At 35.0% G+C, this 16,304-nt stretch overlaps 1 protein-coding gene across 1 annotated transcript in view; it reads left to right on the forward strand.

Moving 5' to 3' along the window:
* Nucleotides 1-11,478, forward strand: part of LOC106459036 (glycine receptor subunit alpha-4-like) — a 52,757-nt gene extending 41,279 nt beyond the window's left edge. The window contains exons 7-8 of the mRNA XM_022385416.1: nucleotides 6,511-6,869; nucleotides 8,775-11,478. Coding sequence (XP_022241124.1) covers nucleotides 6,511-6,869; nucleotides 8,775-8,978 — 563 coding nt within the window. The 3' untranslated portion in view covers nucleotides 8,979-11,478. The remainder of the gene's footprint in view (nucleotides 1-6,510; nucleotides 6,870-8,774) is intronic.
* Nucleotides 11,479-16,304: the final 4,826 nt, after the last annotated feature.

Raw genomic sequence — 16,304 nt, forward strand, 5'->3', positions numbered from 1 at the left:
GGTAAACCTGAAGAAGTCAGCTGAAAAACTAAAACTCGGTCGAAGGTTACATTACCACAGGACAATGATCTCAAACACAGATCAAAGGCAACTCAAGAATGGTTTCGGAGAAACAAAATTAAAGTCCTTGACTGGCCAAGCGAAAATCTGTGGATAGACTTGAAAATTGCTGTGCATTGAAGACATCCCCCCAATTTACAAGAACTGGAGGATATCTGTAAGCAGGAGTAGACAAAAATATCTCCAGTATAGTGTGCAAAGCTTGTGGAGGGTTATCCAAAACGACTTTTAGCTGTAATTGTTGCTAAAGGAGGTTCAACCAAATATTAACTGCATAATCATGTTACGGGGTGAAAACTTTTGCAATATATGTTTTTAAGATTTTTTTGTGTTATATCACTAAAGGGAGTAACAATGCACCAAATGTTCTTTGTAATCATTAGAAACTGGTCTGAGATTAATATAATAAATATTTTTTGGCCATTTGAGCTATGTCTTTCATAAGAAAATAATTAAAATTGATTACCAGCATAGAGGGGGTGGTTGAAGACTTTTGCAAGTAACTATATATAGTTATTTGTTTTGTTTTTTAATAAGCTTTCCACGATAATTCTTACGCATAAGCAGGATGAAGAGAAATGATTTTTCTGAACAGCCGCGCCCCTCTTCCTGAGTTTGGAGTGAAATGATTTAAACCGAAATTACTACCCAGGTAAAGAAAAGTTGGCGAAAAACACTCAATAAACTGACAATGAACAAGTTTTTCTCCAAGTTGAAATTAATTTAGTGCAATCTTTCGGCAACTTCCATGTAGCTGTCGTCAGGCTAGCAGTGAATAAATTTCAACAAGAAGTAAAACCTGTTCATTGTCTATTTCTTTAATGTACAGAGTATCAGTAATTAACATAAAAAATAGCATAAAGTCTCATAATGACTGAACTGGTGTAGTATTTACATCCCTTTGTGAGACGTAAAACCTGAAGATTGCCTTATCATTGCACTGTCATTTAATAGTACATTACTCGAAAAATATTACAAAGTATCGATTTTCTTAAAAATAAAAGTTCTCAAACCGAAAGTACGTGTTTCTTTATTGGAGGAACAAGCATTCAAACCGGAAGTACGTGTTACTTTATTGGGGGAACAAACACCGAAACCGGAAATACGTGTTACTTTAGTGGGGGACAAACACTAAAATCGGAATTACGTGTTACTTTAGTGGTAGAACAAGCACTCAAACCGGAAGTGCGTATTATTTTAGTGGTAGAACAAGCATTCAAACCAGAAGCGCGTGTTACTTTAGTAGGGAAACAAATTCTAAAACCAGAAGAGGGTGTTACTTTAATAGGGGAACAATCACTCAAACCGGACGTACGTGTTACTTTATAGGGGAACAAGCACTCAAACCGGAAGTATGTATTGCTTTAATGGAGAACATTCAAAAAGGGCTTCACACGTTAATGCTCCTAAACGATAATGCAGATTAGTTAAAACATTAAAGTTTATTGGACATTTTACAAGTTTGTTTATAAATCTACGTAAAAAAAAGTAAGATATCTATATGCTTGTATTTCGATCTAATTAATAGTACTCATGTCAAGACTTGCTCGATAACATATCTTATTATTATACAAAAACTTGAATTTGGGACTTTCAAACAGAACAGCAATTTATGCGCACGTGTGCTAAACACTTAGGTCAGAAGCCCCTAATGTACTGATTAAAGATAGCCTTTAATGTTTGAAATACGTACAAGCAAATTTATAGTTTATCCTAATGGACTTCTTATAAATATCTAATACACACTGTTAGGTAAAATAAATAGCGTAGTGAGAGCTCAGGCATTAATTTATTATTGTTATTTGTACAAACTAAGCAGTGGGTATCACGAGTCCAGCTGTAAGTGGCTTGCTTGTAAACTGTCGACTGTCGTGAGTTTGTTTGGTTGCTTGTATGTTAAAAGAAATGAAGCAGTATTAAATATTCATGTTATTTTTTTCAGTAACAACCTGAATATAAAACACTACTTTATTATGAAATTACGTAATTCAAACACACTTAAAACAGTTGATTCTGTACGTTACAGCGTGTATGTGTGTTTATTTGTCCGTGGCAAACATTTTCCAGCTTTCCAATCCCTAATTAATACGAAACTTTCAGGGACTTTTGAACACGCCCCAGAGGGACTCGGAAACCCTTTACTTCATTTATTTTTCTTGTCCTTACGAGTTTAACAACTATTTCAATTTAACCTCATGCTATTCCTCATAGCAGACAAACGACGCACACCGTCTCGCCATTCACGCGAAGCCAGAGAAATATATGATACGCTTTGTACGGGTGCCTTTTGTTTTAGGGAGTATAATACAGACAAATACTTGATATTTTCACGTGTGTCCCTACTACTCATACAAGTATGTATGCAAAAGGTTTAAAAAGCCATTAATATACAATAAGTATGCAGAAGAGAACATGATTCTCCAACTATGCATAATCAGAATTGCGTGTCGACAGTGACTATATTTCTCAAAATCTCCAGAGCAAGACGTTAGTGTAGAAACAGAAAGGTATAGAAAATGCATCTAAAGCATGTTATAAAATTAAAGCCATTATCAAATTTTTAAATGTCTTATTATATGGAATAAATAAACAAAGATTTTTGCGTAAAATACGCATTTACAGGATGTTTTTGTACAACAAAACCCATCATTTCAACCAACTTTATGTACTCTATTATTGATAAACCCGAAGTGATATACAGAGGGCCGAGAACTTATATTAAAACGATTTTAGATATGCAAATAAGTATGTCAAGTGCCACCAAGGCCGTTAAAATCATGGTGGAACGGTATGTATCAGAACTACATTTTTACATTGTTTGGTGTTACGTAAGTAATGCGATGCCACCAAAAATTGATCACTTAAGGGAAGGCCCATTTTGACCCAAAATATTCGTACAGTAAGGTCATAAAAATGTATTTAGAGATTTAGAAAGGAATATCCCTTATAATTAATGACTTTGTAAAAGGCATCTGGTTCAACTTGTGGCACCAGCACTATCCAGAAAGACACCTGCAACAAGCTCTACCCCAGCTGTACGGTTTCTGGTAAAAATGATGATATGTCACAGACGCAAAGGCCAATGGAAGAAAAAATAAACGTCACGACTTCACAATTCTTCACGTATGTGAATCGTAATAAAGACTTTCAATTCAGAATTTGGGAAATGTTTCCTTCTAGTAGATATAGTACATTAATTTTTCCACTTCATATACTCACTAACAGGAGCAACCATATCCTCTTCATACTCTGACAGCTCACCAAGTTTACCAAATTGCTGTGTAAATATCCCAAAAGTCAGAGTGGTTCTGACATCTCACTAAGTTTACAAAACTGTTGTGTAAATATCTTAAGGGTCAGAATGGCTCTGACAGCTCACAAAGTTCACAAAACTGTTGAGTAAATATCTCAAGTGTCAGAGTGGCTCTGACAGCTCACCAAATTTACAAAACTGTTGTGTAAATATCTTAAGGGTCAGAGTGGCTCTGACAGCTCACAAAGTTTACAAAACTGTTGTGTAAATATCTCAAGGGTCAGAGTGGCAAGTGTTGTCTTCTAAGTCCACCAACCTTGCCCAAATGCAGATTTCAAATGTTTTAGAACACACAGAAAACTTTTGACAACAGTAACATTTTGTGACCGTGTTTGGAGAGGGACTTCAATGCAATCTGTTCTGATGATAGGGTTCTCCCAAAACAGTTTAACGCTGCCATGAAAGCATACCTAATGATCTAGTATTCAGCCTAAATTGTCTCAAGTTTAGGCTTAGCTTTACCCGCAGTAATAAAACACAAAAGTTTCCAGTCCTAACTAATCTAACTAAAATAGATACTTTTAACTTTTATTACAGCAAAATTCTACTTACCTCCTCTTTTGTCTTAGAGCTCAGCAATATTCTTCCTTTCTCTCAAGAGCTCCTTCTTCCAACCTCTAATGTATATTTGGTAGAAATAACCGTTGTTTAAAGTATGACTATACGCATATTTCTGAAGAAAACAAAAGCCCTCCAGTGGCACAGCGGCAAGTTTCGATATCTGTGTGGACACAGTACAAAAAGCACATTATGTACTTAACTACAAACAAACAAACCCAAAAAAGGTTATCATAGTGTATTACTACAAATATAGGTTTTCGAAATGAGTTGTGTGTCCCTTGGAAATAAAATATGTTCTTTGGCGCAGTCATGTACACGGTGTAAGCAAAGATGTTCTCGTTTGAAGCCACGTGTATCCCTTTTTTGTTTTTTCAATGTTAGCAAAGATTCTTGAGATCAGTATTACGTCACTTACAAGGAAGAGTGTAGACTGTCGCGAACGGTATTGTACATATTGTAAGGAACAATGCAAGATTTTTATGATCAACCATTAACAATTACCACGGTCTTTGTTTAAGAAATTAGTACTATGAGGGTGGGGGTGAGGGAAAATGGTAAGACGCGACCTTAGTTAGAAGAAAAGGGGGTTAAAAACAACAGAACAAGAATTTGAAGAACAAGATAATACAACTTAAAGTGCCTCACTTGTTACCAAAGTATCATAGTTAATATTTCTAGGTTATAAAAATGAACAGTTTGGTTTGTTATGGTTTGTTTGGAATTTCGCGCAAATCTACACGAGGACTATCTGCGCTAGCCGTCCCTAATTTATCAGTGTAAGACTAGAGGGAAGGCAGCTAGTCATCACCACCCAACGAATAGTGGGCTTGACGGTCACATTATAACGCCCCCACGGCTGAAAGGGCGAGCATGTTTGGTGTGACGGGGATTCGAACCCGCGACCCGCAGATTGTGAGTCGAGCGCCCTAATCACCGGGCCAAAAAGGCACAGATAATAATTATTCAGTGGTGGTGAAGGGTTTTGGCAAGCAAGGGATTGATGCCCCACATTTTATGTTAGAAAAGTTCCTGATGTTTACACTCTAAGAAAAAGTGTAAGTTCTCATGTGTACACTGTAAAACACTTGTCGTAGTTTAGCTAGGGATCGTCTCTGATATTTTCTAAATCAAATATGGTCGAGAAGAGAAAGTGTTATATATGCAACTAGTAGGGACCAGTGGATAATCCACGGTGATGGTAAAGTGAGGAACACAATACTGATTGTTGGATCGATGGTGCGTGTTTTGGGAATAGGTAAAATTGATGTAGGACCCCTAATGATTACAGCATCACAAAGTACATAAAGTATTTGAAAGATTAGTCAATACTATTGAAAATTGAAAGAATGTATCCTCGCGATGAAATGTAGGAAGGGTTATCACACGCGCTAACTTCGATTCGTTGGATCGTAAACAAAATAATAATGGCGTATTACAGCTGCATGCAAGACAATGTGAAATCGTGCACGCGCATTAGTGAGCCCATGCATTCAAATGAGTCAGATCCAAAGAAAGGAAATAACAGACTTAACCAACCGTATGATTGGTCACATTACAGAATACAACAGCTTCTCGTAATATAGTCTAAAAAATTAAAGAAATAAAGTAAGAAACAATTTTGAAGTTTATTTCATCACAGAGGACCAGGAAAACTATTAGTTTATGCTTTCTGGGCAACAAATAATCCAAACAAAATACAACAAAATGAGTAGCTTCATGTGACGCCAGGAATGTCTTTGTGAAAGTGTTCTCACGCTGCTAAAAGATGGCGGTGATCTTCGTCACTCGAGGCGTAGCTTCAGAAAGTAAAGTGTAAATAAACCATATTAGAGTACATAAGTTTGACTTCTAGCGACTAAACGTGCTAATTCACACCATTCGATAGGCGTATAGAAAATATGAGGGAGATATATTCAGCAATGACAAATCCTTTGCGTGCATAGTTCCATATTATAATATATATTTAATGGTGTTGCTTAGTATGTGTTGACAATGGCTATGTGTCATAAAATACATCGGGAAAAGGTGTAACATACAAGTTTTGCCATCGGTCACGCGTGTACTGCTAGGAAACATGTGTTTTCTACTGAACTGTTTTGTTGTGTTGTCATTACATGTAAAAAATGCAAATTCTGGAGATTACTATTGAGTACACTGTAAGAAAAGATGTTAGCACTCGCAATCGGTTATATATATGTACTTTGTTACGAGAAATACTAGGCTTATCTTGAGCGGTTAACGTGTGCGCTGTGTGTTAATGCCTTTAGTTTTCATTCGTTAAATTTAGCTATGTTTAATGATAGACTTAAAGAAAATAGATGCCTTTTAAGATTGACTATAAGGTCAAATGATAACCAGTGTGAAATGTTTCTTGTTATTTTCCGTAATCTGTATAAAGTGAAGGTATTTCTAACTTGATATTTTTAACATTGTAAGATATGTCGAGGTATTTCCTGATAAATGGTGCTTCAGAGATTATCCTAATAATTATTAAAACTAAAAGTAGAATAAAAGATAGAAACATTGTTCTATTGCTTTCGATGTAATAAGGTTGGTATTATTTTCCCTCTCTTCAGGGTTGTTCAGCTATTTGAACGTGACTTTTGTTCTGAAGAGACAGAATGGCTACCATATGGTTCAGACCTACTTGCCGACTTTCCTGATTGTTACCATTTCCTGGGTTTCTTTCTGGTTGAATGTGGATGCTGTTCCAGCTAGGGTCACGCTTGGCGTGACGACCCTTCTGACCTTGACCACAGTAGCTTCTGGAGTGAGGACCCAACTTCCACCAGTTTCTTATGTCAAAGCTATTGATGTATGGATTGGAGCATGCTCTGTAATGGTGTTCGGTGCACTTCTAGAGTTTACCCTGGTGAACTACCTGTCCCGGAGTAGGATGAAATCAGAACACCTGAAGAGCTTCAGATTTTTCTGTGTATGTTAGGAATCGAACCTATTTAGTCAGAAGTATATATGTATATAATTTTCAACTTAAGCTGAAAGGTAAAAATTAATATAAAGATTCACATTGACAATTAAAGATATGAGCTTCGCATACAAAACCTTTCAAAATGATATCCTTTCCTTACAACGCAATGCTTTTATTATGGAATGAAACCAGTACACAAACAAAATTATAGTTACGGCAAATGTGAGTCTGCACATTTACCGTAGAATGGGGTTCGAAAAAATTCTGATATTACATTCCAGTTCTTTTAATACAGTTTAGTAGCACATACTTGTGGCACTAGAGTATTCGTAAGAAAGCTAAGAAAAATCATGCATCATTTTACATTTTACCATTTAGTTTTAGAGAGAATGGAATGGAAGCTAGTGATTAGAAAGTTTTACCATTTAGATAGGCTGAGAATGTCATGAAACTAGTGATTAGAAACTTTTACCATTTAGACAGGCTGAGGATGTCATGAAAGCTAGTGATTAGAAAGTTTCCCCATTTAGACAGGCTGACAATGTAATGGAAGCTAGTGATTAGAAAGTTCTACCATTTAGGCAGGCTGAGAATGTCACGAAAACTAGTGATTAGAACGTTTTACCATTTAGGTAGGCTGAGGATGTAATGGAAGCTAGTGATTAGAAAGTTCTACCATATAGGCAGGCTGAGAATGTCACGAAAACTAGTGATTAGAAAGTTTTACCATTTAGGCAGGTCGAGGATGTAATGACAGCTAGTGATTAGACAGACTTACCATTTAGATAGGTTGAAGATGTGATCGGAGCCAGTGATTAGACAGATTTACCATCTAGGTCGGTTGAGGATATAATCGGGGCTAGTGATTAGGAGGGTTTACCATTTAATCAGACTGAGAATGTAATGATTAGAAAAATTTCAAGATAACGTCCCCATGGCTGACAGGACGAGCATTTTCAGTGACGGGATTCGAACCCGCGATTGCGAATCTAGCGCTCTAATCACCAAGCCATGCCAGGCTAGTTTGTAAGGACAGTTAGACAGGTAACAAATTGCTGACAGGTTTCTGGTTGAATCTGTTTTAATTAGCTAGAGTCACTCTTAGTGTCACGCCCCTTCTGAGTCAGGTCTCAACTTCAACGAATTTGTTTTGTTAAAACCACTGATGTTTGGATCGGAGCATGCTCAGTGATGATGCTTTCTTGGAGTTCACCTCTAATATTTGGAAAAGGTTTTGCTAAAACACATATTTGTATTCTTTATTAACGAAATTGGTTTCTGAGTTACATATAGCACTCGATGTATAGCAGACACAGCCCGAAACCACAGTATTCAGCTAGTCATGGCATCGAAACTGCAATATTCAGCTAGTCATGGCATGGGATTAGCTATTCAGTATAATTAGTAGGAACGTGTGATCAAGTTCATTTTGTAAAAATAAAAATCACCACTTATTATTAAACTTTCTGAGAAATGAAAAGAAAATTACCAAATAAATTAGATCAGAAAAAAACCTGTTTCTTGTAAATAATTGATATACTGCCTTTAAAACATGATTTTCAAACATTCTTGTGTCTTTTTTTAAATTGTTTTCGTTAACATTTAAAATTGATTAACACTCTTATATGCAAATGAATACATGCTAAGTCGTAGTAGTTTACTTTGCAGACGCCCCCAATGGTACAGCAGCATGTCTGCGGACTTACAACGCTAGAAACCGGGTTTCGATACCCATGGTGGGCAGAGCACAGATAGCCCATCGTGTAGCTTTGTGTTTAGCTTCAAAACAAACAAACAAACTTTGCAGAATATTTTCACAGGCCAAGTAAAACAACTATTAGATAATTAATACGAATGTTCCATTGAGAGATTTTAAAGGGGAATAACTCCTCATATGTCTGTCTGTTTCAGCGGAACAAACAAGTGATTAACAAAGAAGAAGAAGAGAAAGAAGATGGAGAAGGTACTAACAAGAAACGTATCTCTTCTGCTATGTTGAAAAACTTGCAACACGCCAAGATGGTTGACAAAGTGTGTCGAATCTCATTTCCATTATCTTTCTTCGTATTCAACTTGGTATACTGGATCTCTTACGTGCACATACTGGAAGATTAAGGCCTAATCTTCGTATTCAACATGGTATACTGGATCTCTTACGTGCACATACTGGAAGATTAAGGCCTAATCTTCGTATTCAACTTAGTATACTCGATCTCTTACGTGTACATACTGGAAAATTAAGGCTTAATTCTCTTTTAATAAATCAAGTGTTGCAATGCTTGCTTCTAAAATATTGATGCTAAAATATTATTTTTTTTAGATTATAACAATGGGTGTTAAAATTTAAGCTACACAAAAAAAAATCTTAAGGAATGAAAATAAGCATCGAATCGATTGAATGAAATATAACCGCGCAACAAAATTTCAAGATTTTCTTTCGATTTTAGATGTAATAGTTTTCCGTCATAAAATGTAGTTATTCGTAACTATGCTTAATTATTGTTTATTACTTTACTGCCAAATCTGGTGTTACGAGTGGGAACCAAAGTTCTTAGAAAGTTTATACTTGACTTTCGATTAATCATTCGTGCAGTTTATTGTTTTAATATTTTTATGAACTTTCTCGTGTATGTGGTTTTGTAGAAATCACCAGATAAGGAACTCAATAATACGGGCGTTTTAGAAATGATCTCCCAAAAAGTCCATTTTTCCGAAAGCGCTCGTGTTGTTAGTTTTTTGTTGGGATGCTAACTTTTTCCTGTTGATTGTGCATGATTTTAAATATCATAAACACTTTCATAGAAATATATCCTGTGAATATACATGACGTTTGAAATTTTATGAACTTGCTATTTATTGTTTTCTAACAAAAACGAGTATGTTCACTTTAACATCTTTGTATTTTGTATTGGTGGTGAAGCTACTAATGTTATCTTCCGCCGTTTATAATTTTAAACTTTTGATCAGAGGGAAGACAGCTAGCCAGCAGCACCCTACCACTCTATGATTAACTGTTACTCTTATAACGCTTGATTGTTGAATTTTGCTAGCCGTTCCTAATTCTGGCAGATCGAATAGGAGGATTTAAACCGTCACTCTTATAACCCTTTTACAGCCCCTAAGTGCAGAGGATGACTTCTTCTTTTTTTTTACGGTAACGAAGCGCGAACCATGAACCTCAGATCCATAGTCTGCCATGGGAACTAGTGGGCCTCTTACAACACATCGGCAAATTAAAGTGTGGAGAACATTTGGTAGTATCGTACAGATTTGAATTTGTTCGGCAGATCCTAAATCCAGAGCTGTACCACATAGCCAACCTTTGCCCTGTCCACTTTAACAAAACCCTCACGAATAACTTAGGTGCTAGGTCCAAATGTGCTGATCATAATTATAGTTTGATTTTACTTTTGTGTTGTCTTGTTTGATGCTGTTATTTGTTGGAAATCCAAAAACAACGACGATAATAAAAGTATCAGTAACAATGTGAATTTTCAGAGGATAAATATAGGACCATCTACCTTCAAACCCCACAGAAGAACTCGGTAAAATATTGAAAAGTAGTCTTGGGCAACGTATTACTTTCTGTAAACATAATTTGAAAAGAATTTTCCATTAAAGTTAACAGATTTGAAGAGAACTTCCCGTTAAAGTTAACAGAGTTGGAAATAATTTTACATTAAAATAACCATAGTTGGAAAGAACATTCCGTTAAAGTTTATAGAGTTCAAATGAGAAATGTATTCTGGAATGTGTTTTTCCTTTCTTTCATATTTCGCAACCGCGTGTCACCTTTTTCTTTTTATATTCTTCTTTACAGTCAGAGCAGAAGAGCTTTATTTTAAGAAAACAAAACAAAAACAAAAACCTGGAGAGGGGTAGATGAATAAATGAAAAACAAAAATAACGCTCTACAGTTAAAAAATATCGACAGAAGATCAGTCAATGTCAGCAAAGATAAAGATCTTAGTTATCCAAAAGTGAATCTCATCGTGAAAGTAAGTCACTGACAAACATTGAAATCTGGAGCTCGATCCTCGTGGTTGGCATAGACAGATCGCCCATTGTACAACTTTGTGTTTAACAACAAAAAGCAAAATTCAAAATAAGAAAGCGTCTTCCACAAATTGCTCGGAAGAACATTCAAAATCATTTACCGCAGAACTTTGTAAACACAAAATCCTTGTTACCGTGGCGCATACCATAATATGGTAGCTGGAACAGCCAGGAATTGTGTGAGCCCCTTGTGTATAGTTAATAGCTTATTTAAATAATATCTTATTTAAACATAGTATATATATTGCCAGTCATAAAATAAGTATTTGACAACATGTTACAGATAAACATTTAACATATTCTTTTTATACATTGACTGAAGAATTAGCAATATAATCTATTGTTCAACATTTCCTGTGTTGCTGATGCTGTCGTTCAAACATAAATATAATAACAGTAAACGATTTAAATGGTTACTTACTTTTTTTGAAGATTGTAACTTTGAGTGCACTTTAGAAATCACCTTTTTTCCAGATATCGTAATAACGAGTTACGTTTTTCATTACATCTTGTTTGATTGTTTGTCTAAACAAATAAAGACAATATTTCTGAGTAACAACATCCGTTTGTTTTGAATTCAGTTTGTGTTCTTAAACTGTTTCTTCACACCGAAAGAAAATTAAATGCATTAATTTCCAATGTTTTACTAACACTAAATACTACGTTTATATGATTAATTGATGTTTATGAATTCACGCTTTTATGAGAAAACACTGCGTAGATAATCTAGAACGTTATCAAGTCTTCTGAATCTGTGACCCTTTTATAACAAAAAAAAGATGTGCTTAGATAATAACTGGTCCAATGAGTTTTAATTTACATAAAATAAAACCTTAGATAGATCGATAATTAGTGACATTGTGATAACCACAAAGAAAAAATGCTTTGACAAACAAAAAACTGGCAAAACTGATAAAATCAACCAAAAAGAAACTCATTAGAAGTCTTTAAAGTTATTTACATTGAATAGAACAAGAAAACCAAAAGAAAAACAATAACCTTTCTGTAAAAAGAGCTCAATTTTTCGAAATAATTCTGAAATGTTTTATTTATTTTGATATTTGTAAATATTGTCATTATATACTAAAACTATGAATTCAAAGAGTACTTTGAATTTGAACGCTTTTCATCGAGATATCAAGTGTAATATGTCTATAGAACATAAAATAATTATTTTTTAGAAAAACTCTTCTAACTCTGCAATATTTTCATATGGAACGTAGAATACCAGTTTTACAAAACACTGTTATATGAAATGTAAATATTTGTTTTAAACTATGTTATAATATGGCACGAAGAATACCCGTTTTTACACTATGTTGTATATGGCACGGAGAATATCTGATTTAAACTACGTTGTAATATAGCCCGCACAATACCTGTTTTAAACAATGTTGTAATATAGCCCGCACAATACCTGTTTTAAACAATGTTGTAATATAGCACGCACAATACCTGTTTTAAACTACGTTGTAATATAGCCCGGACAATACCTGTGTTAAGCTATGTTGTAATATAGCACGGATAATACCCGTTTTTACACTATGTTGTAATATAGCACGGAGAATACCTGTTTTAAACTATGTTGTAATATAGCACGCACAATACCTGTTTTAAACTATGTTGTAATATAGCAGCACAATACCTGTTTTAAGCTATGTTGTAATATAGCACGCACAATACCTGTTTTAAACTATGTTATAATATAGCAGCACAATACCTGTTTTAAACTATGTTGTAATATGGCACGCACAATACCTGTTTTAAACTATGTTGTAATATGACACGCACAATACCCGTTTTTACATTATGGTGTAATGTAGCACGCATAACATCTGTTTCCCATTACATTTTTATGTGAAACGCAAATATCCGTTTCACATTATGTTGTCATATGACACGCAGAATACCTGTTTTTCATGATATTAGGTGATATTGTAAAATACGCCTCACACTATGATGTGAGATAGTGATTAGGTTCCTTCTCATCAGAATGTTGTCAGATGATAAACAAATACTGATCTGTAATAACGAGCTAGATGTTTTTTAGTTTACGAACAAAAATAAATGTTCATCTAGTAAGGTGAGGGTTATCTGTTTCTTTAAAATCACGACAATTCATCTGTTCACCTGACAATAGCTGGCATTTCTCTATTATTGAGTAACAATAGATGAAATCTCAGGACTTATTAGATAACCTAAATATCTAATAATTGTAAATAGATCACATAAGATTAGGATATTCACTGAACTGTGGTAACTACACCTCACATTGATGTTGGTAATGATATCGTTTCAATACATAAATAATTAAAGATTACCGGGCTTAAAATGTAGTGTTATAAATGTGTGTTGAAGGGAAGGACTTCTGCTATTTTGAGCCGTAGCATACGAACTACTCGTCGGATTCAAAGCATCCGTGCTGCGTGAGGCATTACATGGCACTTTCGTTTGGACTCCACATATTTTTACAGCCGTCATTGCTGAGCCGAGTCACGATCCACGGCATTTAGGCGGTAAAAGTAAGGTAACGCTGTTTTGCTAAATGACGCAACTCTGACACACATAAGACAATACTCATCTGTAAAAGAGAGCTACATGTTTTACAGTTTTGATAAAAAAAATGCACTTTCGCATTTTTTTTCGATATAGAGGAAGCATTCGACACAACGATCTTAGGTTCCAAATGTTATCAGGTGTACCTACTGCGCGGAATTACTCGCTGGCTATCTAACTTTTGGAACAATAGAAAACGTAGAATTAATGTAGAGGGCGCTTACTCAGAGTACTTTACTCCAGAGGCGAATGTCCCTCCCTGAAGGGTGGTTAGCGAAATGATATTAATAGATCCTAGCTTCTGTTTCAGCTTACAGTTCGCAGATGATGTAGCAGTATGAAAGAGTTCCCCGAAAGCTGCTACAAATATACAATCCATGTTAAATGAAATAGTTGAGTATTGTTAAAAACATAGAATCAAAATATACGTTCCGAAAACACAGATAGTTCTGTTCTCTAAAACAAAAGAGAAAGAAACGCAGTAAAAATGTATCCGCATGGAACCCTCTTCTAGACTACACCTACCAGAGATGTATCTGCTCGGAATCCTCCTCCAGACTACATTGGCCAGAGATATATCTACACGGAATCCTCCTCCAGACTACACCTACCAGAGATATATCTACACGGAATCCTCCTCTAGACTACACCTACCAAAGATGTATCAATATGGAACCCTTTTGTTATTATGTAGTGATGATGCAAATGCTATTCCTACATAATACCACAGGCACACAGTGTAGTAGAATGTTAACAGACAAAAATGGGATATGTTAAACTCAGTTTTCATTGAATAGTTATATATATATATATATTGCTATATGTTAATTAGTGCTTGTGCTATTATGTAGGATGATCCAAATGCCATTTCTACTATCTTGTTTAGATTGTTTTTGAAGGATTGATATTAGTCAACCCTACATTTACTTCCTTTTATGAAAAGGTTTGTCTTTACTTGTAAACGGACAGGTGAATGGAAATGTTTGTAATGTGCAGGAGTATTCACACCAAACTAAGAGAAATATATGCGATACAAAATGCTGTATGTGATACATGAATGCACATGGCCTTGAGAGGATTGATGTGTCTCCGAGACTGTAAATGGTACACAGCCGCCACGTGTAACGTCTAACATTTAGCAGATAAAATCATCAATATGGTGTAGAAATCGCTGCACGAAGGATAGCAACAACAGCAAAGGAAGAAGGAAGAGGTCTCCGATAGAGTCCGACCCTCCCAGGTCCTGACAAGGACCTAGATCCCGGTACAGACAGACATTGCTTATCAACTTAAACTTCATTCTTGTGGGACCCACCTGGGTTCCTCTATAGAACTGGTCCAGTCAATCAGACGGATAAATAGATAATTACAACACTAATTCACGTTCAGATGACTGGGCCACACCTACACCTTGCTATTGAATCGTAAGTAATGAAACATTGGAAGAAAAGCTCATACCATGCGACCGAAACTTCCACAATTAATAAGGTGTATATCTTTGTTAATTATTATGAGAAACGTAGCGCAAAGGCAATTAACAAAAAGTAATGACCATTGTGTTCTGTAACTATAGATATTACTTAAAATTAGTCATTCGTTTCATCTTGTATTAGTTTTACTCTAAAGCTACGAATAATAATGTAACTTTAATTCTCATAGATTTCCATGACTGTACGCTAGTAAAAGCTCTACATCGATAATTTGTACTTTGGAAACAGCATCTGAGAAAGTAAAATTTATATTCCAGAAATTATTCATGACGCAATTAAGACTTTACTTCATTGAACTTTCACCATTACGTATTATATGTATAAAAGAAGCAATATAGAACTTCTCTAAGAGTTACTGATATTTTATGCAGGTGAAAATAATTATTTGCCATATCCACGTTGTGAAACTGATCATATCAGAAATATGTTGTATAAACAATTCTGTGAATCCGTTATACTTCTGTATTTATATTTCCTTTGAATAATTATAGAGTTAAGCTCTTGCAATAAATTCGTCAGGTGGGAAACGAAGCCTCATTATAGAACAGGACCACTGTGGTAAAACAAAACAATATGTTTAATCATCGGACGTTTCGGAATTTACACATTCTCTCATCAGCGGAGGAAGAAATAAATAAAATTTTGCAAAGGTTGGGAACTCAATTTAATAAAATGTATACAACAAGACAGGAAGAGCTGATTGGAACTGCGGTTATTATTTAGACTTCATGTTCACCAGACTTTTTTTTGACAAAAAGCTCGTGGTATGAAGTAGCTTTGCGCGAAATTTACGCGTAAAGTACAAAGTTTATATCTCACCAACACTTGTCAAATAACAGAAGAAAATGATATCTGATCAAAACGTTTTACATGTGTAAACAGTCAAGTTAAAATAAAGGGGCCCCGTTTTTATATTCAAGTTACTGCATGTTCTAGTTGCAATGAAGTAGTAGTTACCCAACTTTTCATTATATCTTTACGGGGTGTCTTCATTTATATAAATTGGTTCTTTTTTTTAATATCACATTTTTATATGGTTGACCCTCTTAATCTAACTTGGCTCTTTTTCTACGCGTAAAATACTTCGAACAGGAAAAAATCACATGGTATCACACCGTATCTTCTGACAATAAATATAAGGAACAGAAAGTGTCAGGTACTCTTATAAGGTAGTTAGGTTTGAGTTACTCTTCGCTACATATAGGCTTCGCAGAAAAAAATATTGTTCAGAACATACATGTCACAAACGTGTGAAAATGAAGGTTAATTAGCTAATCAGTTGTTTAAGGATTCCCTAAAAGTAAGAATCAGTATCAAAATATTATTATTTTCCAAATAT

Source organism: Limulus polyphemus, unplaced genomic scaffold, assembly GCF_000517525.1.
Source record: "Limulus polyphemus unplaced genomic scaffold, Limulus_polyphemus-2.1.2 Scaffold550, whole genome shotgun sequence".
Classification (NCBI taxonomy): Eukaryota; Metazoa; Arthropoda; class Merostomata; order Xiphosura; family Limulidae; genus Limulus; species Limulus polyphemus.